The following is a 27843-nucleotide window of genomic DNA, read 5'->3' on the forward strand; positions in this document are numbered from 1 at the left end:
TCCAAGATTAGTCTTAAGCCAAGACAGGACAGTGTTTACATCTCCACCACACAAAGGATTAATATATGATATCAAGGAATGTTGGCAATACTGTACCTTGGTACCCATTCATGCATTGCTTATTGGTCACCATGAGCATTAGAACAGAATAGTATTATTGAAATGCTGCAAACTAAAAATGAGTCCTCTGAAAGGGATGAGAAAGGATATCAAAGAATGTCTATTAGACCTATTTTTATTATTCTTTTTAAATTTAGCATTTCTATGTTTTGGGAAAGGGATGCAACTAGCTTAGCTTATTCTGTTGTTGGAAGTTATTTGCTCCAATTTCTAGGATTATAGAATTTTAGAGTTGGGTAGAATATTCGAGATCCTTTCTTCACTGCGTGAATTGAAATTTCCATTTATTTATATATCATCAGGTACCAGATAAGTTTGGCACTTGAAAAATTACCTGGGTTTTCTCTATTCATATAAAATCTCTAAGCTAGAGATTCAATTCAGTTTTACGTTTATCAAGCATCTCCAGTGTACTGGGTTGCTGAAGATAACAAGAGGTATAAATTATGGACTCTGACTTTAAAGGGAGCTCATATTTTAAAAATAGGGGTTCCAAATGTGAACAGATAATTGCAAAGTGATGTAATAAGTCTGTTATTAGAAGTATGAATGGAATGCTTTGATAGACTTGAGGCTGTTAATGCAGTAGGGGGAAGTCAGAGGAGACTGGAGAATATGCTACTGGTGCTGGATTATGAAGCATTTACAAATGTGTGTGTGTGTGTGTGTGTGTGTGTCTGTGTGTGTGTGTCTATGGGGCTGGTGGTGGTAGTAAGGGCATTCCAGGCAGAGGGAAGAGACTGCTGATGCCAGAAACAAACAGTGTTGACAGTGACAGTGTAGGAGTCAATAATATATTAAAAACGACCTCTACAAAGGTTTAATTCAACAAATAGGTGTTGAGGTCAACTTTGTTGAAGTCATCTGCCATCGAATAACATGCCCTTCATGTAGACATGGCAGTGATTGTATGCTCTTTCTTATTTTACTGTTAAGAATATTACATATTATTCGTAATTTCAATGTTTAAAAAAACTTCCATTTTTTTCAAAATAAGCCTAAACGTATCAAGTTTTAAAAAAGACCAATTGCAAAATTGTGAGGGAGGTTGGCTACTATTATCTGCTCCCACAGCTCTCCTCACAACACTCAGGTCTTCACTGTCTTTCACTACCTACCACCCCGTTCAGTTCAAATCTCTGCTGCTCCATCTTTCTCTGCTTTCTCAGGAAGGCAAAGTTAAGACTCAGAACCATTCCTTCCAAATGATCATCAGTGCTGCACTATGATTATGAAGTCAAATAAGTCATCAAAGATTGAAGGCAAGGGCAGGAGGACTTATTTTCCTAACCAGGGTAGATAATGGCCCAAAAATGATGTTAGAGAAATCATGGTAAAATTTTCTTTTCTCATTAATTCTCACATTTTTTCTTTGTGTATTATGTAAAGATAACAGAATGATATAACCACTGATTATGTCAGTGTCTTGTAAGTAGTAGGTATTCAAAATGTATTTGGTGAATGACTGAATATAACTTAATTGAGCAAAACAAACAAAATAACACGGCTGCTGGGATAACTTGATAGCCACATGCAAGAACGAAGTTGGATACTTACCTCACTCCATGTACAAAAATTAAATTAAAGACCTTGGGAGAGGTCAATGGGGAATGACTGCTAATAGGTACAGGATTTCTTTTTTGGGTTTTGAAAATGTTCTGAAATTAGATAGTAGTGATGATTGCACAGTTTTGTGAATCTACTAAAAAACATGAATTGTACATTTTAAAAGGGTGAATTTTAAGGTATGTGATTATATCTGAATAAAAAAAATAGATGCCCAAAACACCCAAAACAAACAGCAACAATAAAACCATAGTTAAGAAAGGTTCATTGAGGCTCTCATTGAAATGTTCTACCTAGGTAGTCCTAACATTGAAGAAGAATATAAGTTAAAGATGAAAGAACATGTTTTAGTTAAAACAAAATTGAAAATAATAAAAAAGATGTACTGTATTTTAATAATTCTAAGATGCATATTTTTTTCACATTTCTGAAATGGAAATGAATCTTATAATTGCTGGTGTGTCACAGTTTATTTGGCTGCTTTTTTTCTTTCTTCATGGTACATAAAATTGTGATATATCTTAGCTTCAGTGAAATGCTTAATTTTTTGAATAATGTGACAGAGGCTGCCAGTTGTTCCTCAGTGTATTTTCCTCTTCTCACACAGTAATAAAATTTTTTAACTGGGCAAATTGCTGCCCAGCCAAAACTGTATTCCAGATTTTCTTGATAGCTAGTTGTGGCCACATGTGTAAGTTCTGGTGAGTGGTGTGTACACAGAAGTAATATGTGCACCTTCTGGTTTGTGCCCTTAAAGAGAAGGAGCATGCCCTCCCTTCTCTCTTTTCTTTCCTCCCTCCCTACTTTCTCCTTCTCTCTTTTTTTTTCCCCCTCCCTCCTCCTTCATTTCCTTCCTTCTAAATTGTAGATATGATGGTGGGCGCTAACGGCCATCTTGATCTATGAGATAGAAACTAAGTGTTGAGGGTGGTAAAGAATGAGAACAGACACCTGAGTTCTTAATGATAATGAAACCAATATACACTAGCCCTAGATTGACTATGCAGACTTTTATGTGAGAGACAAATAAAGTTCTAGCTTGTCTAAGTCACTCTTATTTTGGGTGTCTCAGCTACAGGAGCTGAAAAAATATTCTATATAATATGAATGGTTTCTGACTTTCATTTCTCTGGAAGTAAACTGTTATTACTTTCTCCAAAGGGTTAAATTCTGCTCCCTCTAAACACACAAACGCACACACACACACACACACATATATCTGGGCCCAAAATGAGTTACCAAATATAGCATTTACTTATAAGGAATGTATTGTGAATAGCTTTTCAGTTTTCATTATCATGGAAGGATGATTTCAGCTCACATTCAGCCTATATTTCTAAAGAATACCTTTGTTAGGACTGTCTGTTCAGTGCAATGGAAGACAGCCTTTTCAGTGTAACTGAGACTTCTTGATAATGCTAAATCTGCCTCGTCAGTTGAATTCTTCTGGCTTTGCGTTGGTGTGGTAAAAATACGTGATCGGATTTCATTGTTAAGAAAATTCTTTCAGGAATACATGTACAGTCAAGTTTGTTGCCTGGATAGCTGAACATTTTGGTCATGAGATTAAAAATAAAATGTCTCATGACAAAACTTGAAATGGAAATGTAACAATCTGGAAGTCTAGTTCTGCCTTAGAGTGGCAAGGCTGTGAAGAGCTGTGCTGCTGGGGGTGATGCCACTCTGTCCTTTTGACAGCCAGACTCCTGTTCTTCATATTTGAGGGGATGGGACAGTGAGGAGGCCTGTTGGCTTGAGCTTATTAATGCCACCATCTAGAATACAGATTCTTGGATATTTCATCTTCACAAGATGAGCCGCAAACTGAAAAAAAAAGGACAAATTTATAAAGGATACACAAAATTGATATATCTCCAATCCCGTTTTTTTCTCAAGCTGTGATAGACAAATGATAATGATAATGTTATTACTGCTGTCACTGTTCTATCAATGAATCATTAATTTAGTTTTTAATATAAATTAAATCCCTCTTTTCAAACGTATTTATGCTATGGGATAAATGTCTCTCTTTAATTCTCTTGTAAACTTGTTTGAATAGGCAATAAATATACTTGGTAAACAATTCAAACAATATAAAAGGGTATACCATGAGACTATGCTGGTAAATTCCTCCTACCTCTGTTCTCAGTCTCCCTCTCCAGAGGACATTAATATTCCTATTTTTCATATATCCTTCCAGTGAGAGTCAAAACATTCTCAAATCTACATTTTGAACAATTTTTACAGTATTTTCAACATATTAGTTATTGCAATTACATGCACAATATCCCAGAGAAGGCCCATGAACTGGTTCTAACATGTTTTTGGAGCAACTGCAATGAACAGTTTGAGACCATAAATTTGGAATAGATTTGAAGGACTGCTCCAAGAAGTCTTCTAGATGCCTGGCAAAGCAGGGCTTTGAAAAATTATCAAGACATACACATTTCTCTCTGACTTGCCCATGTCTACCTACCCAGGATCATTGATTATCTTTCTCTACTCCTTGTACTTTATGATGAAGCAGTCCTGGACTGTAATCAATCCCCTGACAGATGGGATCACTTTAGGATTCAGAGTCTTTTTTGGTTGTGCACTGTCTGTTGGAAACATGCTCCATTTCCCACCAACTCCTGTTCCCCGTTTTAGTTTCTCCTCACAAGCAACCCCCCACCCCGACCTGCCTAATTTCTACTTACTTCCTTACTCAGGCAATTCCTAGTTTAGGAGCTAAGTTTCCATTAGGGGCCCCTCTTTTCAGGCCCCCAGATTTTTTGTGCAAATCTCTACCTTTGGCTTACCACATTTATTTAAATTGCCCATTTAAGAGCCTGCTTCCTCTAGCAAACTGTAAACTCCTCCAGGACAGTGAGAGTGTTGTTTCTTGTTTTCTTTTTTTTTTTAACATCTTTATTGGAGTATAATTGCTTTACAATGTTGTGTTAGTTTCTGCTGTATAACAAAGTGAATCAGCTATATGCATACGTATATCCCCATATCCCCTCCCTCTTGCATCTCCCTCCCTCCCACCCTCCCTATCCCACCCCTCTAGGTGGTCGCAAAGCACTGAGCTGATCCATAGCACTGTGCTATGTGGCTGCTTCCCACTAGCTATCTATTTTACATTTGGTAGTGTATATATGTCCATGCCACTCTCTCACTTTGTCCCAGCTTACCCTTCCCCCTCCCCGTGTCCTCAAGTCCATTCTCTACATCTGCATCTTTATTCCTGTCCTGCCCCTAGGTTCATCAGAATCATTTTTTTTTTTTTAGGTTCCATATATATGTGTTAGCATACGGTATTTGCTTTTCTCTTTCTGACTTACTTCACTCTGTATGACAGACTCTAGGTCCATCCACCTCACTACAAATAACTCAATTTCATTTCTTTTTATGGCTGAGTAATATTCCATTGTATAAATGTGCCACATCTTCTTTATCCAGTCATCTGTCGATGGACACTTAGGTTGCTTTCATGTCCTGGCTATTGTAAATAGTGCTGCAGTGAACATTGTGGCACATGACTCTTTTGAATTATGGTTTTCTCAGGGTATATGCCCAGTAGTGGGATTGCTGGGTCATATGGTAGTTCTATTTTTAGTTTTTTAAGGAACCTCCATAATGTTCTCCATAGTGGCTGTATCAATTTACATTCCCACCAACAGTGCAAGAGGGTTCCTTTTCTCCACACCCTCTCCAGCATTTATTGTTTGTAGATTTTTTTGATGATGGCCATTCTGACTGGTGTGAGGTGATACCTCATTGTAGTTTTGATTTGCATTCCTCTAATGATTAGTGATGTTGAGCATCTTTTCATGTGTTTGTTGGCAATCTGTATAACTTCTTTGGAGAAATGTCTATTTAGGTCTTCTGCCCATTTTTGGACTGGGTTGTTTGTTTTTTTCATATTGAGCTGCATGAGCTGCTTGTATATTTTGGAGATTAATCCTTTGTCAGTTGCTCCGTTTGCAAATATTTTCTCCCATTCTGAGGGTTGTCTTTTCGTCTTGTTCATGGTTTCTTTTGCTGTGCAAAAGCTTTTAAGTGTCATTAGGTCCCATTTGTTTATTTTTGTTTTAATTTCCATTTCTCTAGGAGGTGGGTCAAAAAGATCTTGCTGTGATTTATGTCATAGAGTGTTATGCCTATGTTTTCCTCTAAGAGTTTTACAGTGTCTGGCCTTACATTTAGGTCTTGAATCCATTTTGAGTTTATTTGTGTGTATGGTGTTAGGAAGTGTTCTAATTCATTCTTTTACATGTAGCTGTCCAGTTTTCCCAGCACCACTTATTGAAGAGGCTGTCTTTTCTCCATTGCATACCTTTGCCTCCTTTATCAAAGATAAGGTGACCATACGTGCGTGGGTTTATTTCTGGGCTTTCTATCCTGTTCCATTGATCTATATTTCTGTTTTTGTGCCAGTACCATACTGTCTTGATTACTGTAGCTCTGTAGTATAGTCTGAAGTCAGGGAGCCTGATTCCTCCAGCTCCATTTTTCTTTCTCAAGATTGCTTTGGCTATTCGGGGTCTTTTGTGTTTCCATATAAATTGTGCAATTTTTTGTTCTAGTTCTGTGAAAAATGCCATTGGTAGTTTGATAGGGATTGCACAGAATCTGTAGATTGCTTTGGGTAGTATAGTCCCTAGTGCCTGGCATAGGGCAGGGGCTCAATATATGCCTATTGGTCTCAACTAAACTATGGTAAAGGACAAATACCCAAGGGCAAAAGGGTAAAGAAGTAGAGGTTAAGTAAAGAAAGTTTCCTTTAGCTCTCTGGCCATTCTCTGTCTATAGGTGGTGTCCTATTCCTCCCCCTTGGGTGTTTGTGTCCTCATGTTTTTCTCAATTACTTTATCATAACCTGATCTCAGACCCTTCAAGAAAAATGACTGATACCTGCTCACAGTGCTATTGCCTCTTGGGAGTATTTGAAGCTTAATATTGGTGAAATCTCAAGCCAGCAGTCTAGACTTTACGGGTTCAAAAGAATCAGCTGAGTGGTTTGGTCAGGATAATTTCAAGGCCTCACTCAGAGATTCTGTCTATTGATCTGCGGCTCAGGAATGTGTTTTTTGTTTTTGTTTTTATTTTTCAACAAACACCATTAGATGATTCTAAAGCAGGTCTGTGGACAATATTTTGAAAAATACTATCTTAAGCCCAAAGATAAAGATATCAGTAAGTAGGTGAAATATTGGCTTGGCCAAAAAGTTCATTTGGTCTTTTTCCGTAAGATGGCTCTAGTAGCACTTAGTTGCTTTTAATTTCACTTGAAACAATTTTGTTAGACTGTACTGTGACAGCTGTCATAGAAGCGTGCATTTAAAAAAAAACTTATCAAAACTGGTGAATTTTTGTGTAGCCCTTTTAATATTGAAGATGGAAGAAAAAAGCAACATTTTCGGCATATTATGCTTTATTATTTCAAGAAAGGTTAAAAATGCAACTGAAATGCAAAAAAAGATTTGTGCAGCATATGGAGAAGATGCTGTGACTGATCGAACGTGTCAAAAGTGGTTTGCAAAGTTTCGTGCTGGAGATTTCTCACTGGACGATGCTCCACGGTTGGGTAGACCGGTTGAAGTTGATAGCGATCAAATTGAGACATTAATTGAGAACACTGAGCATTATACCATGAGGGAGATAGCCGACATACTCAAAATATCCAAATCAAGCGTTGAAAATCATCTGCACCAGCTTGGTTATGTGAATCACTTTGATGTTTAGGTTCTACATAAGTTAAGTGAAAAAAACCTTCTTGACCATATTTCCACATGCGATTCTCTGCTGAAACGTAATGAAAATGTTCTGTTTTTAAAACAAATTGTGATGGCCGATGAAAAGTGGATACTGTACAATAATGTGGAATGGAAGAGATCGTGGGGCAAGCGAAATGAACCACCACCAACCACACCAAAGGCCGGTCTTCATCCAAAGGAGGTGATGTTGTATATATGGTGGGATTGGAAGGGAGTCCTCTATTATGAGCTCCTTCCAGAAAACCAAACGATTAATTCCAACAAGTACTGCTCCCCATTAGACCAACTGAAAGCAGCACTCAACAAAAAGCATCCAGAACTAGTCAACAGAAAATACATAATCTTCCATCAGGATAATGCAAGACTGCATGTTTCTTTGATGACCATGCAAAACTTGTTGCAGCTTGGCTGAGAAGTTCTGATTCATCCACCGTATTCACCAGACATTGTACCTTCGGATTTCCATTTATTTCAGTCTTTACAAAATTCTCTTAACGGAAAAAATTTCGATTCCCTGGAAGACTGTAAAAGGCACCTGGACCAGTTCTTTGCTCAAAAAGATAAAAAGTTTTGGGACGATGGAATTATAAAGTTGCCTGAAAAATGGCAGAAGGCAGTGGAACAAGACGGTGAATACACTGTTCAATAAAGTTCATGAAAAATGTGTCTTTTATTTTTACTTAAAAACCGAAGGAACTTTTTGGCCAACCCACACATGTTGTTGGACTCAGATCTTAGCAATTTTCAAAACAACTAACAGAAAAGGAACTCAGTACTGCTGACCCCACTTAGCTTCTCCACCATTCTCTGCAATGCCTTAAGAGAGATTCAAATTCTGTTCATGTTTTAGAGCATAAGCTCTTTTAGAGCCACTGAGGATATCCTGAATAGTAATTTATGTTGAAGAGAAACAGTGTACTGTATTTCAAAAGGTATCAAGTGAGCTGATCTTCCTCCTGTGCTTCTTGCTTATTTCTCTTTCAACCAGTCCTTAAGAACAGAGGCACCAGATTCACCTGTCCCAAGTCACATGTGCAGGCAGCACAGTCTCTGGTACTATGTGATTACTGAAACATCTTGGCTTCATTCTCCCACTTGCAGCAATACAATTACCATTTAGGTCGAAATTCTAAGATAAACATATCATTACTCAAAAGGGCTTGTGGATAAGCAGTCTTAGCGTTCAGTACTTTCAAAACACTACAGAAGTCAGAAAATGAGTAAGAAAGGACTTCCTGTACATTTACCTAATCTCTCTTAAACTATGCTGTAGAGCTGGAAAGAGCTCCCACTGTTATTGTAAGGAGGGACATAACAAGTAGGCTGCTACTGAGCTGGAAAATGGTGAAGGCAAAGCAGGCAGAACAGAGCATTTTAGAACAATCAGGCTGCTGCGATGTGGGAGGTCTAAGAAGAAAAGCAGAAATGGAGTACAAGGAGATGGCAAATGTTCAGGTGCCTTGAAATGAAGCAAGCCTGCGCCTAAGCAAAGAAAAAGAGCAAGTGTTGAGTTTTCAGGTTAAGATTACGAGTTCTGCTCCTCCAATCCTCTGCTTGTGGTTCCAATTATCCATGTTACATATTGGCCCCTAACAGTGAAGCCACGACAGCATCTTTCCACTCCTACCCTGGAAAGAGCTCTTCTCCATCTATTCATTCATTTGTTCATTCACTTGTCAATCAAACATTTCACTGAATTCCTACTAAGTACCAGGCACTGTTTCAGTTTTTGCAGTGCTTACAGTTCAGTGGAGGAGACAGTAGCAAACAGTATTAAGCAGTATGGCTATTACAAAAACAAAAGTTCAAGGTACTCCTGAATTTAACAGGGGTTAGGGGGCTGTTGCCCTCTCCCCATTCCTCTTTCATTAGTAACACCTGGAGGGAATGAGAACCCGGAAGTGATGGTCACTGTCGTTACACTGATCAGGTAGCGCTCTCTGAGTCTATAGCTTGACAGGTTAGGGAGGAAAGAAAGGGCTATGAATCCACTGTGTGAAAAAAGCCATGCCACTTATGGAGAAGATGTATGGTGGAACAGAGGAGAACCAGGCACACAGAGTTCAGGGTTTCATCCATCTTTTACTTTCCACCTGGAGTTGGCAGCTTTACTGAGTGAATAGACAGGGTACTGGACTCTGGTGATGAAGCGTCTGGTGTAGACTACAGCTGCAGCTTTGGGAGAGGCCTGACTTCAAACAGAAATCATAAACCTAGACTTACTGAATGATATCCTTGGTGGAAGGGGCAAGATATCATATTGGACCAGTGTTATGAAGACATCAGAATCATCTAGGTGCTTTCAGTAAAACACTGATACCCAGGCCCACTCCATACCAGTAAGAAGTAGAGTTTCTTGGGATGAAGCTCCAGCAACAGTTTTGGTTTTTTTCACCTATAATTCTAGGTGATTCTATTGTGTAGCCAGATTGAGGATTGCTTTATTACATAATGAGATTCATTTGCTGGTCAGGTTTGTCGGGGACTTCAAACTGTAATTTTTATAAGTATAGTACTGTGTGGAGAGCAAGTCACTTTGCACTAAAAGAGGCTGTCATGTTGTGGGGCTGGAATTTGTAAGGCCAAGTCCTGCCTGGAGACAATGGGGCTCCTCAAACTGCACAACCAGTTGAGATCTAGCAGGCAACATCCTACGTGGAGTTGGCAGAATCTGGTATTTGCTGGGATAGAATTTTGGGGATCACAGACTGCAGGGGCAGCTGCATTTCTTGTGGGAAGTACTCCCATTTGGAGAGGGCAAAGCTCTGGCATTTTTATCATTCCTCTGGTTAGTGGGATCTGGTGGTGGTACTCGTTTCTAGGGCTTGGGTAGGCACACCTCAAATCATCACTGTCTGAAAGTGGCAGGCTCTTGTGGGTGCCACTCCATCTTGTTTTCTCTCTTTATCTTGCATCTGAGCTTGGACTAAGAGGCTGGCATGTTTGTCTAGTGGAAGTCAAGTTCTACTGTAGCAGGAGAATGAGTGGAGGAAAGGGATTTTTGAACTGCCACAGAGTAGTGCATGTTAACTAAGGTCAAGAAATTAAAGCTGAGAACAGGTAAGATTTGTGAGGGGCACAGAACAGGATCATGTTGTTTCTCACTGGGTATCCTAGGACACAGTTTTGGGTGGAACCTATAGTAGCGGCAGGAAGCTAAGAAAACTGGGCTCCTCAAGATTCTGCAAGGAGCACATTGCAGACAATTAAGCACCTTGCAAACAATTAATTGGCCTTGTGAGTTTTAAGTTCATATTGGGGACTGGACAATGGGCATGAATTGACCAACTTGCTGGTGAAGCTCAAGCTGAGAAGTCTCTCTCTTCCATTTATTTGTCCATTCCTTTCCCCAACAAATAATGCTAAATTTGGGCTAATATTTCAAAAGTGAAATATCACTTTTGGTTGGATATGAAACTGAATAAGGGAACTGGCAATTAACCTGTAATGAGCAACTGTAGCAATTTCATTTTCTTGGTTTTATGGATGTGAAGCTGATGCTGTGCTAGTTTTATGTGTCCTCTTGATCCTCTGGAATGCTGAAAATATGGTGCACATTTAATATTTCTGGCACCGTGTGGCTGGAGCTAGGCTGATACTTTATGCATATTATGTACCTATTTCTAAGAGTTTGGCTGGACAACTCAGATAAACATATTTGAGATGAGAAGTAAGATATGGGGTGATTTCTCCATCTGGAGTATAGTGTGGCCTTAAATATAACTCAAGGACTGTCTTGTCCTGATTATTTAAGAGATTTCTGGAGTCATTAATAAATGTCTTGATCATTTTAACTGCCCAACTCAGTGATCCCAATTAGAAACATAAGAGCTGTGACAAGGATTAGCAGGAAAGAGGTAGAAATGATTTAACTAATACTCCACTGATCTCTTCCCTCAATTATACAATAACTTTAAAATGTCATATTTTGTTTTGTTCCTTATTATGTTCCTCCCACAACTGAGAAAAGTATTCTGTCTCCTGCTAGTTTTCTGTACCCAGATATTTTATAATTAACACAATGACATTTATTTTCTTAAGAGTACTACATACGTTTATTTTTATAAATAAACTACATAAGAAAACCCTTGCACTTTGTTGGTGGGAATGTAAATTGTTGCAGCCATTATGGAAAACAGTATGGACGTTCCTCCAAAAACTAAAAACAGAATTACCATATGACCCAGAAATCCCACTTCTGGGTATATATCCAAAGGAAATGAAATCTGGATCTTGAAGAGGTATCTGCATTCCCATGTTCATTGCAGCACTATTTACAATAGCCAAGATATAGAAACAACCTACATGTACCCCTATGTTCATAGCAGCACTATTCACAATAGCCAAGACATGGAAACAACCTAAATGTCCATCAATGGATGAATCAATAAAGAAGATGTGGTACATATATACAATGGAATACTACTTAGCCATAAAAAGGAACAAAATAATGCCATTTGCAGCAACATAGAAGCAACTAGAGATTATCATACTAAGTGAAGACAGAAAGAGAAAGACAAATACCATATGATATCACTTATATGTGGAATCTAAAATATGACACAAATGAACCTATCTGTGAAACAGAAACAGAATTACGAACATAGACAACAGACTGGTGGTTGCCAAGGGGGAGGGGTTTGGGACAGGGATGGACTGGGAGGTTGGAGTTAGTAGATGTAAGCTTTTATATATGGAATGGATAAACAACAAGGTCCTACCGTATAGCATAGAGAACTATACTCAATATCCTATGATAAACCATAATGGAAAAGAATATTAAAAAAAAAGAATGTATATATATGTTTAACTGAATCACTTTGCTGTACAGCAGTAATTAACACAACATTGTAAATTAACTATACTTCAATTAAAAAAAAAAGAAACAACCTAAATGTCCATTGACAGATAATGGATCAAGAAAATGTGGTGTATATATACAATGGATTATTAGTCAACCTTAAAAAAGGAAATCCCGCCATTTGTGATACATGGGTGAACCTGGAGGACATATGCTAAGTGAAATAAGCCAGAGACATAAAAACAAATATGTATGATTTCACTTACATGTGGAATCAAAAATAGTCAAGTTCATAGAAGCAGAAGTAGAATGGTGGTTGCCAGGGGTGAGGGGGTCAATGGGAGGACATGGGCAGATGTTGGTCAAAGGGTACAAAGTTTCAGTTGTGCAAGATGAATAAGTTCTGGAGATCTAATATACAGCATGGTGACTAGTTACTATATATAGCAAGTATAACAATACCTCATTGTATACTTGAAATTTGCTAAGAAAAAAAAGAAAAAAAATGGTGAAGTGATGGATATATTAATTAGCTTGATTTTGGTGATCATTTCATAATGTATACATATATCAAAACATCAAGATGTATACTTTTAATATATACAGTTCTTCTGTGTCAATTATACCTCATTAACAGTGAAAAAAAAAAGGAATGCTATATAAGGTGTGAAATCAGTTTTCACAGTATTAACATCTAATAACGATTAGGCAGTGGCTACCTTACTTTCTTATTTCACTCACATAAGTAAAATCAGCTGGAAGGCAAAACCAAGAAGGTGAACACAAGGCCAGTAATCATCTTACACCTTACCAAAGGCACTCGTGACAAGTAAGGAGCAAAACAGGTAATTCCAGGGTATTACTCTAGCATGTTATATACTGGAATATGGTTAATTATGCAGTAAGAAAAAAAAGAGAGAGTTTACAAAAACAGACATTATATGGTCTAAGTGTTCTGGTCCATGTTTATTTGAGAGATAACTATCCTAATGGTGTCTGGGATATTCAGAATCCATGCTATGGTGTATATTAGTCTTCTATTCTTGGAACTAATCTTTGGGGATTAGGAAATGGGATAGTGTACAGATTTCATCTTAAAAACATTTTTTATAGTTTGTGTTATACAAGGGGACATACATATAATTGTAGCACACTAACTCAAAGTGTTTAAAATTTAAAAGACATTTTAAAAAAGTCTTTGAAAGTTATCAATATAAAAAACATTTATACAAAAAAGTAATGATGAAGTTTATAAATATAGAAATAATAAACTTTGTGTGATAATTTTAATATAGAAGGCCACAGAGTAGTCAGATCAGAGACAATGTCCTCAGTCCATTTCCACAGTTAAGGAACTGAAGTAGATGAAGAATATGAAGATAATGCAGTGAAAGTTTCACTTTCTATTCTTGGCCTCCATGCTTATTTTTTAGTAAGTTGCAGTGCTATTCTCTCAATGAGTTCAGTAATTTTTAGTGGTATGTGGGCCACTCAAGGGGTATATGAGAAAAAGAAAAGTTAATATTTTCATGTGCAATTATAAAGTTCTCTTCTTTGTCTCTTCTATTTTACTGTCTTATATATAATTCTAACAAAATCCCATGAGGAGTAAAGGAAAGGAAAATAATTTTAATGTTTTAAAGTATACATTTTAAATAGAAATGGCAAGGAAAATAAATATTTCCCAAAGTCACATGATGTCAGCATAAGTCAATGCAACTTTCTGCTCCATTGTTTGCTTTGTTTACATCTCAATAACATATTTTTTTCCTCACATGTCCAAATGATATTTTCCTTTCCTTTCTCTTCCATTTTCCTTTGATATCTTGTTTTCTTTGTTGATCTCCTCTACCAATCACTGGGACTAAACCAAATTTTTCTTATTTATAAGCTATTTTGTAATGGAGACAATGGATTTTTACAATTTTTTGAAACAAATGTAAGTTGTATCTTTTTTTAATGGTCTTTCGACAATCTCTTGTTCCGGTTATCACCTGGAATTTGTTTCCTTTCCTAAAATAATATATTTATAAGTTTTAAAATTTAGTTATGGTAAAGAAAAACCCTACATCTTTTTTTAAAATTAATTTTTACTGGAGTATAGTTGCTTTACAATGTTGTGTTAGTTTCTGCTGTACAGCAAAGTGAATCAGCTATACGTATACACATATCCCCTCTTTTTTGGATTTCAAACCCATTTAGGTCACCACAGAGCACTGAGTAGAGTTCCCTGTGCTATGCAGTAGGTTTTCATTAGTTATCTATTTTATACATAATGGTGTATATGCCAATTCCTATCTCCCAATTCATCCTACCCCCTCCTTCCTCCCTTGGTATCCATACGTTTAAGAAAAACCCTACATCTTTTTGTTCTGTATTGTAGAATACTAACTGTTTATAAGTGGAAGGATTCTATATATACCCATCTAGTTTTAACTCCCCTTTGAATTCCAGTCTGAACCTCTAAATGCTTGACTGACATTTTTTATACTGATGTCCCATTAGCACCTCAAACACAGTATGTCCAAAATTCACTACATTCTCTCCAAATTTACTTTATTTTTCTCTTTCTTATTTCTGTTAAAGGTATCAGCAACCTCCCCCCAAAACCAAAGCTGGAAACTTTAAGGTGATCTTTGAGTTAAAAAAATAAAAGTCCTTTGGCTCTATATTATTCAGTTAGGCACAAATCTGTGTTAGTTCTGTGATTTGTCTTGGATCCATTCCCTCTTTTTCCATTCCTCTGCTCCTACTCCATTTTAGACCCCAATTACTCTTGAATTAGTTCCTAAGTGGTTCTTGCATTTTTAGTTTTTCCCTTTCCCTTTTACCTAGCACTCTGCAGTCTACATGGTAACATTATGGAAGACCCTTAGGAAATCCTGAGACTCCAGTAACTGCTGTGTAGAGATATTTTCCTTCCTAGGGCTATTGCCCTTAAGCAAGATGAGTCAAGATCTGTGGATCCCTTACAAGGAATAGCTTGTTTATCCATAGTCAGTAAGAACAATTTGTAGTACGTACCTAAAAGCTCTCATTCAAAGTTTCATTTGATAATATTAAGTCTAAAGTTTCTTCTAATTTTGAGAACAACAAAAGAAATTCTTCAATTTAGACTTACACTTGCTTATTCTTTATATAAATACATACATTTATTTATATTTAAGTTAAAGGTTAATGAGAAAGAAGGTTGTCCTTTAGTATCCCAAATAAAGGTAAGAGAAGATAGTGACAGGATGTTACCAGATGCCTTGAATCATATAATAAAAGCAGTGAGGCCATTTCTTGAGTCTCCTTTTGAAAGTTGCAGAGCTTTGGCTATCAGTCTCAGACAAACCCCTCGGTGTCGTCTTCTCCCAACAGCCACATGAGCTTTGCTGACACTGGGGGCTTAGAAACTAGACAGTGGGAGATTGCAAGCTTGAGACAGAAGGTCAACTAAAGGTAGAATCTGGAAAGAATCTGGCACTGAAATAGATTGGGAATATAGGGAGAGTGAAATTCTTTAACTGGTCTCTGGTTCTTGCTGTTTTAAAATTTCTATTTCATTGGGATCAAGGGCAAAAGAGATGGGAGACACTTTAAAAGTAATTTTCCAAATGACTTTCTAAAATACAGCTGATAGTGTCACTTTCCTTCTTTAAAACCTTTAATAGCTCCCCACTCCTAAAATGTAAACTCCCTAGCATAGCATTTAAGGCCCTCTATAACCAAAAGCTCCCCCTATCTTTCCAGCCTTATCTGTAGCTAAAATGCTCTTCAGAGAAGCCCTGTGCTTTCCAATCAGCCTGTGTTATTTCCTTTGCCTGGAATGCTGCCTCCTGACTATGGCCCTCCTCCCAACACTTTTTCTTACTGAAATCCTACCAATAATACAAGGTTTAGGTCCACTATCACCTTCTCCATGAAGCTTTAGGAATCCTTCTGTTAACTGGAAGAAACTCCTTCCTTCTCATTGATTTTCTAGAACTTTAACTATAAATCTCATAGCACATGACACATTCCACTTTGAATTTTAATCGGTTGTATCAGTCTTATATTCTTAACTAGATTGCAAGTTTTATAAGGGCAAGGGACCGTCTTTCTCATTTCTGTTTCCTCATAATAGTTTCCATCATGTAGGCACTCAATGTTTGTTGTCTTAAACTAGTAGTTGATATTAGCATTTTTTCTTTTATTTTCTTCTTCTTTTTACCAATTTCTATAAGTGCATTGTCTACTGCAAACTATTATTTTTCAGGTGTTCATTCTTAACTTAGTCATTAATTCAACCATCAAGTATTTATTGAATGCTTGTTACTTGAAAGGCACTATGCTAGGGGCTGGGGGTACAATGAATACAATATAATCCCTGTCCTCAATGAGCTTGGAGTTTAGTAGAAGATGCAGGTAAGTGGATAGGCGATTACAATGCCATTTGATAAATGCTACACAGGGCCATCATTTAAGGTTGTACAAATTGTGCCTTATATGAGAGAACCCAGAAAAGAGGTAAGTGGAGCATGAAATGTAGCCCCATCCTCTCCTTTCCAAGCTTTGCACCCTTACATGGTGCTGTGTATCCCTAAACAAAGGATGCGTTTTTATCTAATGCACACAGAGACTCTGTATATGATAGTGGTCCCAATGCCACTATAAGAGTAAGTAAAAGACTTTCTATGAGCACTTGGGAAGGGTACTTAGTCCCAAAGTTGAGGAGTTAAGAATGAGTTCCATGAAGAAATGCTAATATAAACAGCTTTTCAAGACAAATGGGAGTTACCCAGGTGAACAGAAATGAGAAGAATGCTTCAAATAGAGACAAATACAAAGAGACAGCATATAAGGAACTACAAATAGTTAATTATGGCTGGAATCTAAGAGCAGGGAGGGTGAGCTTGGAAAACAAAGCAGAGTCCAGATCATGAAGGGCCTCAAAAACCATGGTGAAGGTTTGAATTTTATTTTGAAGGCATGGGAAGTCACAGAGCCATTCTGACGATGACCAGATCGACATTTCAAAAACCTCACTGGTTGTAGGGTAGAATTGGGGGAAGGAGGCTGCAGGCAAGGACAGTGGGAAGTTGCAGGAGGTCAGGCATGAGATATTGGTGATCTGAGTGAAGACAGTTGGGAAGTGGAGATGAGAGAATTTCAGACCTACTTAACAGCAAAGACAAATAATAGTTTTCCATAAAGTTTGTTCCACCAGTCAAGAAGGTGAGAAAATCCACTATTTCAATCAAACAGGCTGGGTGGTATGGATGAAAGTGTGGGAACTTCGTAGTTAGACAATACAGAGTTTGAATCAGGGTTCTACCACTGGTTAGCCGTGGGATCTTGGGTAAGTCTCTTAGCCTTTTTGGCATTAGTTTCTTCACCTGTTAAATCTGTAATAACACACTTGAATAGTACACTTAAAGTGTTGTTGGGAGTTTTAAATTAGATATTATATCTGTAAGTGCTTGATTCATAGTAAATACTTACTGTAAAGCTAGTTTCCTCCTTTTCTCCTCTTTCCTTTCCCCAATTGATCCTTTAATAGGAGAGCCATTTACAAAACCCTGAAATTGTATAGATACAAACTTAAAAAAGCAGAGTTGTCCCCAAATGGAATGTCAGGTAGGGCTTTTCAGTGTTAATGGTGAACTCTTTATGGTGAACTCTTTAACTCTAATGCTTTACAGTGTTAATGGTGAACTCTTTATGTTGGAGCAGTAATTTATACTAGTGACTCTTACAGTCTACTGGGTCATATATACTTTTGGCAATCAGAAGAAAGCTTATGAACCTGTTCTCTAAAAAAATATATATAGCACATATGTACAACACTTTACATATAATTTTAATTAGTTCAAAGACCTTCTAAAACTCGTGATGAACTCTATTAAACATTTTCCTTTATGCTAATTCATTTAATTTTAAAATTTATGACAGTTGATAGTGACCTAGCATTTATGCATATGGTAAATTGGGATATTTCTGTAGATTTACAGTTTAGTGTTTAACAATAGCTTATGCTTTCAAATAAGTTCTCTTAAGAATGGCTATGTGGATGCTTTCTGAAAAGTTGACATTAAAGAAATAGGAGAAAACATTTTAGCTAGGACATAAAAGTTTGTTTTTATGACATAAAAACATACTGGCTCATACTGAGGCAGGAGGTAGATGGGCCCTTAGGGCAAACGGTTTGAGTTCGTTCTCTGTAGACGGATGCTCCGAGATGGGAATAACAGGACAATTTAGAGAGGAGGCTGGGCCCTGCCCAGATAGCAAATAACGAGACCATATATTCCTCATTCTCGAAGTCAGGAGGCCTCCCCAACTATACATGCGCAGAAAGCCTCCTTGGAGGTCAAAAGGGTAGTGATGTCAAGTGGCCAAATCTACCCATAGGTCTCTTCAGTAGAATCCATCTTAGCTAAGAGATGTGCACGCACACATGGGAAAATCCTGAGATATGCCAAATATGGACTTTGAACCAGGCAAATCAAAATGATTGGCCAAAGGAAACCCGCGTAAAAGTGATTCAAACTGCCACGAGGGTGTGACTCTCTCTCTGAGCCCGCCCGTGTGTCTATCCACATGTACTGTACTTTTTTTTTTTTTTAATTAATTAATTTATTTTTGGCTGTGTTGGGTCTTCATTTCTGTGCGAGGGCTTTCTCTAGTTGCGGCGAGCGGGGGCCACTCTTCATCGCGGTGCGCGGGCCTCTCACTATCGCGGCCTCTCTTGTTGCGGAGCACAGGCTCCAGACGCGCAGGCTCAGTAGTTGTGGCTCACGGGCCCAGTTGCTCTGTGGCATGTGGGATCTTCCCAGACCAGGGCTCGAACCCGTGTCCTCTGCATTGGCAGGCAGACTCTCAACCACTGCGCCACCAGGGAAGCCCTGTACTTCTTTTTTTCCTAATAAATATTTTACTTGTTTCACTACTTTCCATCTTTGTGGGAATTCTTTTTCTGCAAAGCCACAGGGCCAGGGCCCTGTCACTGACACTGGTCTGGTGGCTAGGATTCGGTGCGCTCACTGCCGTGATCTGACCTCAATCACTGGCTGGGAACCGAAACCCTGCTTCAAGCCGCTGCAGGCCGAGGCCACCCAAGATCAATATTAGAGGATAAGCCTCTTCTGATAAAATGCCATCATCTAATAGTATCATGTATCAGGAGCTCTAAAGAGCCTTGTGGTACATTTTCCTATGATCTGCGATATTTGCGACCAGAATTTCAGCAACAATCATTTATCCACTTCTGTTTACACTAGACAATTGAGAACTGTGTCCAAGCCACTGGTCAAATTACACACAGTATACTGTGCTCTAAAAAGGATGTATACAATAAAAATTCAGATTCAAAACAGGGTTGTGATGGATCACAGCCAAGTCCCAAACTTTGTAAGTCAAGAGGGAGAGTTACTACGGTTAGTTTCTTATTCAGTCACAAACATTCCTGTGGTAAGGAGTCATGAATTAAATGGTGGGCTGTGGAGGGCAGGATAGGTATACAGAATAACACGTATTAAGACAAATAACTTTTATCCTGTGACAGTTCATGAAAATAGGTGCCATAGCTCACAAGATTCAGATGATGACTTGGCAGTTTTTCCTGAAAATTGGAAATGAGCTCCCTCTGTCTTTTTAAAAATTGCTTATACACATAATACATCCAGTAAACCTGTTAAAAAACCAAAGCCTGGATTAGGTGTTTTAAGGTTCCCTTTACTGCAACTCCTACATTGCTTTTTAATTCACACAACTTTTGAAAGGTTACGAGAATAGGGAATCTACAGGACAGGTTTTAGTTCATGGACCTTTTAAAGTAAGTTATCCTCCATCACTTAACAAATGTAGAGTTATATAGGAGAGTTTTCACTGTTACTTTTAAGCCTCATATGATGTCTACTGTGTTCAAGTCGCATTAATATCTAAAATGTTTCCTTATAATCTGATATAAAACCACAGACCAAAACATTTGCTGACAAGAAGGCAAGGAAAAAGTCAGGAAAAAAGCCAAGTTTAACCATACCCAGTACTTACAGGTCTAACAAGACCAAGAAAGAATTCTTTGCATATTTGGAACTTATAAAGGAGATTCACTTCCTTTTCTTTATCAGAATGCTTAAGATACAAGTATAAAGAGGCCTAATGTTTTCTGACAGGTAGAAGATCTCATACAAAGTAGTTTAAAGTATTATATTAATCTGACAAACTAGGCAGATACTATCTGGAGCTAGAGAAATTTACTATAAGGATAACACACGTGCTGAATTGGTTTAAAGTGTTTTCAGAGTCATTTGGTCCCCTTTGAGCACACACTTGGCATAGGATAACCTCAGATGCCTGAGGCCAAAAGCTAGGGGAAAAGCTTGAGCAAAAAGAGGAAGAAGACAGCTAGAGAGAGAAAAAGGGACTGGCAAAAGGTAAGGGCTACAAGTGATCATCATAGTATCACAAAACTTGGTTTAGCTTGGTTAAGGGATCCAGGAAATAATGAGGTGGGACTAGAGGGTGGAAGCCTTCTATTACCGCAGTACAAATTAACTTCCAACCTAACATTCGAAAGCCAAATAACCTTGGCCTCCAGGGAAATGTAAATGAACACAAATGGAGTATTATCTTATTTTAAAAAATAGCTGCAATGTTGTGCCTTGCTTATTATAAATCTGATTATTTTCATTTGAAAACAGATGTCATATTTTAAATTTAATCCTTACATGCCAAGGGTAGAAAGCATCAGCTACTCACAATGTTTAGTCATAGAATTGCCACAAATATCATCTCTTGTGTAGGCTTCTGACTCAAATGTTATTCAGAAGTATTTATGTTTTGCTCTTTTGTTTTGTTTTTTCAGTTTTGCTTTGTTTTGTTTTAAAGAAAAGAATAATAATACACATGGCTTATTACTGCAACTGGCTCTTATGTTCTCAGATTTCTTCCGATGACAAAAGAAAAGCACTGATTTCGTGCCAAGAATATAACATTTTAAGAGTAAGATGCGCTGTTCCTAATATTTTCCAAAGGGTTGTTGACAAGTCAAAGTGAAATGCAAAGATTCCTTCAATTGCTTTCTTAGATAATCTTTTGATGTGATACACTATCAGTGATGAAATCCTTGTGGTCTCATAACCACTAAATATAATCTAGATAGAGAGTAATTATTTTTAAAGTCTCATGTGTTTCAGTGACTAACATAGCATTATGATGTACTGCTGAAAGGACTCACTGAAAGTAAACACCAGTTGGAGTTTCATTTTGCTCTGGTCAATGTTGTTCGCCATTTTCCTGTCTGAGACCCATCACTAGCTCAAGAGTTGGATCCTACTACATTATTTTTCCACAGCGGAGAAAATAGTATAACCCAATAACACTTTAAAGCATGCTGTTGTGCTAAATCATTCTCGCTAAACATAATTTACTTCTAGGAAAGAGGTGGATTCACCATCATGTTTTGTCAAGCTGAGATATATGAAACTTTGATCTTAGGTTGGTAGTAGGGCAGTGTGAGTAATGGCTGCTACGAGTATCAAAACAAATCATACGTTTGCCCATAAATAATATTTGATTAATGCTAAAGATCAAAATTTCCTTTAAATCTGAGTAATCTGCTCAAGGATATAACAATGAACTCTCCTCTGGGTTCATTTAATCCATGATATGGAAGGTAGACTACCTCTGCCTCTCCCTATTGATCTGAATAGTTATAACGCTTAATTCTTAGATTTATACACTTGCTCTCTGAGATTAATTCAGCATGTTTCCCTTGTATGCCCAGGGAATCTAATTCTAGTTTAGCAATTGAAGATGCAGTTTCTCATGTGAGTTTCAAAAAAGATGATTATCTCTGCAAGAAGACAAGAGTGAGACCTTGCCATGTTTTTCATTTAAATGTGACACAAAGCCTGAATTGACTTTATCCTTGTTTTGATGCAGAGGTCTTCCTACTCCCATAAACCCTAGCAACAGATGCAATCTGTATTTGTTTGGCTTGTCAAACTAAACTTGACTATACAGCAGCAAGGATCAGCACAAAATCTGATCCACCCTTGGAACAATAGTATACATTTCAGAGACTAGGGACTCCACTCACTTGAGACTATCTAAATTTCCTTGATGCTGACATAACTTTGTTCACAAAATGTCTGGATATACTTGATTATATAATGCCTCACTGCTTTATTTAACCTGAAGGGTAAGGTGAATTAAAGATTAACTGACAAGTGAGATTTAGTAGGACTCAAGTCTGGCATGAAGAAGCCTCTACCTGGAATCCTAATTAAACTAAAATCTTTGTAGTCCTCCTTTTTTTGCCCTATTCTGGGGGGGGGGGAGCAATGTTTTATCCAGATAAGAAATGGCAGATTCTAAAAGTTTCTGATGTATTTAATGTGGGAGCTAGGCCCAAAACAAAAGCCTTATGAAGTGGTAATTGTAAAGAAGGCATCTCATAGCAAAAAGTTGCTAATCAATTGTAATTACAGGAAAAATAGTTAATGAATACATAATTAAAAGAGTATCATATATCTTCCGATTATATATAGGTCTTCAGGTACCTGAATAAGCAGTACTCAGATTTGTTCTGTCTTCTATGTGATTTTAGATAATACATTCAATACATCTGGTCATCGTAGAATACTTCCTTCCTATTTGTATTACAAAAATACTCTAGACCTAATTTGTATGTCAAATGAGTGATTTTAATATTATCATATTCTAGACAAGTGGTTCACTTATTCTCTCAAGTTGTTCAATATTTTGCTACTTGTAAATCCAATATTGAGAGCTTTTCCTTTTATTGAACTATACTTGATTTCATTTAATATTTTCATTTGTTGAATTTTCAGTCTAACTTTATTACTAGGTTTTAACAGAAGATGTAAAACTAGAAAAATTACAATCAGTGCCTACCATTTTGCAAACAGAAAATTCCGAAGTCCAAATATGGGTTTGACATAAAAACCATAAAAATTTGTAAAGATAATCTGTAACCATACTGACTAGAATTGGCACCTCTGCTTTCTTCTCACAGTATTCAACTATGGCTTTCTTAATCTTTTCAAAATAGGACTGTGCCAGTTGCAGTGCACTGATTTCAGCTTAGAAGAAAAGCTGCTACTTGCTTGGAAATCACTGTTTTGTTTTTGTTTTTAATACCCACAGAGGAAAAAGATGAGACCTGATCAGAACAGCTCTCATGAAAGATCCTCCACTACTGTTTGACCAAAAATTGTAGGGCTCAGATGAATTAGGGACAGTGGGGTATCCTGAAGACATCAAACCCCAGAACTTAAAAAAAATTGATATAAAAATTTATAACATGAAATTTTCCATTTAAACCATTTTTAGGTGTACAACTCAGTGGCATTAAGTATATTCACAGTGTTATATAACCATTACCACTGGTCATTTCCAAATTTCTTTATCATTCCAAACAGAAACTCTGTACCCATTAAGCAAAAACTCCCATTCTCCCATCCCCCAGCCAGCCCCTAATAGCACTAATTTACTTTCTGTCTCCATGAATTTGCCTATTTTAGATATTTTATACAAGGGGAATCATAGAATATTTGTCCTTTTGTGTCTGGCTTATTTAAACTGTTTTCAAGGTTCATCCATGTTGCAGCTTGTATCAGAACTTCACTCCTTTTTTACGGCTGAAAAATATTACATTATATGTATATACCACATTTTGTTCATTCATCTGTTGAGGGACACTTGGGTTGTTTCCACCTTTGGCCATTGTAAATAATGCTGCTATGAACACTGGCATACAAGTCTCTGTTTGAGCCCATGTTTTCAATTCTTTTGGGTATTTATCTAGGAGTGGAATTGCTGGTAATATGGTAATTCTATGTTTACATTTTGAAGGAATTGCTAAACTATTAAACTGTTTCCTACATAAGTTGCATCACTTTACATTCCCCCCAGCCATGCACCAGGGTTCCAATTTCTCCACATTCTTGCCAACACTTGGGTGTGAAGTGGTACCTCACTGTGGCTTTGATCTGTGTTTCCCTAATGACTAATGATGTCAGGTATTTTTCATGTGCTTATTGGCCATTTGTATACCTTCTTCAGAGAATGTCTAAAATGTCTAAAAATTTGCCCACTTAAAAATTTGGTTGTCTTTTTGTTGTTGAGTTATGGGAGTTGTTAGTGAATAGAAATATAACTAATGTTTGTGTGTTGATTTTGTATTCTGATAATAATCCTTATTAGATATATAATTTACAAATATTTTCTACCATTTTGTGGGTGGTAAGGATTGCTGGCCACCACCAGAAGCTGGAAAAGGCAAAGAAAGTTTCCACCCAGAGCCTCAGAAGGAGCATGGCTGACACCTTGATTTCAGACTTCTAGCGTCTAGAACTATGTTGCATTAAGCCACCCAGTTTGTGTTATTTTTAATGGCAGCCCTAGGAAACTAACACATGTTCAATTTTGATACCTTTTATTTCTTTTTCTTGCCTAATTGCTCTGGCTAGAATTAACACCAATCCTTCTCAAACCCTTCCAACAAACTGAAGAGGAGAGAACACTTCTTAACTCATGCTACAAATCAGCATTATTCTTCTACCAAAGCCAGACCAAGACACTGCAAGAAAAGAAAACTAACCACTGATGAATATTGATGTAAAAACTTCAACAAAATACTAGCAAACTGAATTCAGGAGCCTACTGAAAGGATTATACACCATGACTAAATGGAATTTACACTAGGAATGCAAGGATAGTTAAACATATGAGAAAATCAATCAACATAATATACCACATTCATAGAAGGGAGGGAAAATCATAATTATAATCATCTCCATGGATGCAGAAAAAAAACATTTAATAAAATTCAACACCATTCCATGATAAAAACACTCAATGAACTAGAAGTAGAAGAGAATTTCCTTAATGTGGCAAAAGCTATATATGAAAAAAATCCAACTAACATCATATTCAACGGTGAAAGACTGAAAGCTTTTCCCCTAAGGTCAGGAAGAAGACAAGGATGCCTGCTTTTGCCACTTCTATTCAACAAAGTACAGATTCTAATTGTTTTCAATGTTTCTGTGGAGGAATGGGAGATCAGAGCTGCCCACTCTGCCATTTTGCTGATGTTACTCCCAAACTCTAGAACTTTTATACTATCATCATACATAAAGCAGTACTTATTAAATTCACATATACGCAAATTATAGTACTGGAAAATAAAATTAATAGGTGAAATCAACTGAGTGCCTATAACTATCAGGCTTTGTTCTGAACCTTATTGCTTAATCTGAAATCTTCACAACAATGCCATGAGGTAAGTACTATTTTCCCCATCTTATAAAGGAATCAGTGGTGACATGGAGAAGTTAAACAATCTGCACAAATTAACAGCTAGTAAGAAACAGAACAGAGCAGTTAATGTAGTCTGACTAAAAAATCATACATTTAAATAGTATCCTTGTAACAGTCAGGGTTCCAACAAGCCCTGAGGATAAATTGAGGGGGTTTTACTTACAATGAGATTAATTACAAGAGTATGGGTGGGATGTAAGAGAACCATAAGGGATGGTGTAGTAAACCTGCACTACCAAAAGGCAGAGCTGTTGCCACCCCTAGAGCTAAAGGGACCGGGGGCTGGAAAGAGTGGTGTAGAGAAGGCTTACTGGAAAGCAGTGTTAACCTTTAGTAGAGGAACACAGCAAAACCGAGAAAATTTTGAGGGAAGAATCCAGGGGGATAAGTATCCTGACCTCCCTCCTTCCCATAACTTGTCAGAGCTCCCCATTAGCTCAACAGCTGGAAGCCAGAAGACATGGAGGTCAGCCATCTGGGGCAGAGAGCAGGGTGAAGAAGTGTGGAGAATGGATCTGTGATGGGAGGTAGGGCAAGTGGAAGATATCCAGTACAACCATGGATACACAGTAGAATTCAGTAAATATGCTTTAAGTTGAGATGTTTCCAACTTAGAAGGAGGGTGAGGAGGGGAAGAAGCATTAGTAAAGTCATACAGATCTGTACAGCAGACAAAAAGATGATGGAACAATATAAGCAAATGAATATCTAAAGTTCTCTTTAGCCCCATGATGAGAAAAATTATTAAAAGTACATCTGTGGGACTTTCCTGGTGGTGCAGTGGTTAAGAATCTGCCTGCCAATGCAGGGGACACGGGTTCAATCCCTGGTCCGGGAAGATCCCACATGCTGCGGAGCAACTAAGCCTGTGCACCACAACTACTGAGCCTGTGCTCTAGAACCCACAAGCCACAACTACTGAGCCACTGTGCCACAACTACTGAAGCCCGAGCGCCTAGAGCCTGTGCTCTGCAACAAGAGAAGCCACTGCTGCAGTGAGAAGCCCGCGCACCCTAACGAAGAGTAGCCCCCCCTTGCCGCAACTAGAGAAAGCCCGCCCACAGTAAGGGAGACCCAACGCAGCCAAAAATAAATAAATAAAATTTATATTAAAAAAATGTACATCTGTGGATAAAGAATGTCACCAGCCATTTCAGTAAACAAAGGATGTTGCAGCCATAAAGCCATTAGCCACTGCAGCAGCCCCTGATGATGCACCCTGAGGGGAATTCAGGATGGAGAAAAACAGGATAGTGGCCCAAGGCAGTTAAGATGCATATCAAAGGAATAATTTCAATAAGCCCAGACTCTTGCATCTTCCCATACACAGAAAAGCACTAAAATCATTAACTTGAGATGTCTGTTTTAGTGATTAGCAATAGTCTTTTGATGTTCAACTACATTTTTTTTTTTTTTCTTAGCAAAAAGTCCTATATACCCTGGCTCCTCCCTTACCTCTTTGGAACAGTCCCTTAGAGCTATCCGAGAGGCTATATCCCCAGCTTAAGTCCTCAGTAAGTCCACTGAATAAAACATAATTCTCAAATTTTAGACTGCACATTTTTTTCAGTTGACACATCTCTATACAAATATTTAAAACTGTTTCTCCAAAATGACTTCCTGATGTTGGATTGAAGCATTAATAACTGAGCATACAATTTGTTCAGTCACTTGTCTACAAGCATGAATAATCATGGAGAGTTTGAGGAAGAAGGAACTGTTCATGATAGCATCTGGTTTCTGACAAGCAACACATTGGCTAATTTATTCAGAATGTGATGGGTCTTTATTTATTACCATTATTTTCAAATACTGTTATTACTTCATCTAAATAGTCTTGCTTCCAGATTTCCTTCACATGTTGAACTTTTAAATTTATTCACACTGTGATAGACTAGCATTTCACAGCATGAAAAATGGTTTATAATTTATTATTTAATGAAAGAAATGAGTTATCCTTTTATTTGTATATGTGTTTTGACCTTTATGATAAAGTAAAATCAGAATAAACATAAATCTGTAGATTAATACAATGAGTGGGATGTTTGGAAACATCTGACATATTTAAGAAGATTCAGTTATACAGGTCCACTTATCAGATACATCTTCCAAATGGTGAATGCTTTATGAAAGTAGAGCCTTAAGCTTGTTAGCACTTAGAGCATAAACGTTTATTTCGGGTCTTGGGTTCATACCCTGGGAGGAACTATTGCGATCTACGAAAAATCAAAACAAGTCTATTTTTAAAAAACAGGACAAATGGTAGCATTCAGACTCAAAAAC

The 27843-nt window shown here is 37.5% G+C and overlaps 1 protein-coding gene across 6 annotated transcripts in view; it reads right to left on the reverse strand.

The window, feature by feature from the left end:
* Window positions 1-2917: 2917 nt before the first annotated feature.
* The window catches only part of TBCK (TBC1 domain containing kinase), a 237930-nt gene continuing 213004 nt past the window's right edge, over window positions 2918-27843 (reverse strand). For 5 of the 6 annotated variants that reach the window (XM_082462789.1, XM_082462785.1, XM_082462786.1 and 2 more), the window contains one exon: window positions 2918-3510. In XM_082462789.1, coding sequence (XP_082318915.1) covers window positions 3400-3510 — 111 coding nt within the window. In that variant the 3' untranslated portion in view covers window positions 2918-3399. Of the gene's footprint in view, window positions 3511-17715; window positions 17793-27843 lie in introns of all 6 variants that reach the window. The other variant, XM_082462788.1, reaches the window with a different exon arrangement.

Source organism: Balaenoptera physalus, assembly GCF_965194825.1.
Source record: "Balaenoptera physalus genome assembly, chromosome: 5".
Lineage (NCBI taxonomy): Eukaryota > Metazoa > Chordata > Mammalia > Artiodactyla > Balaenopteridae > Balaenoptera > Balaenoptera physalus.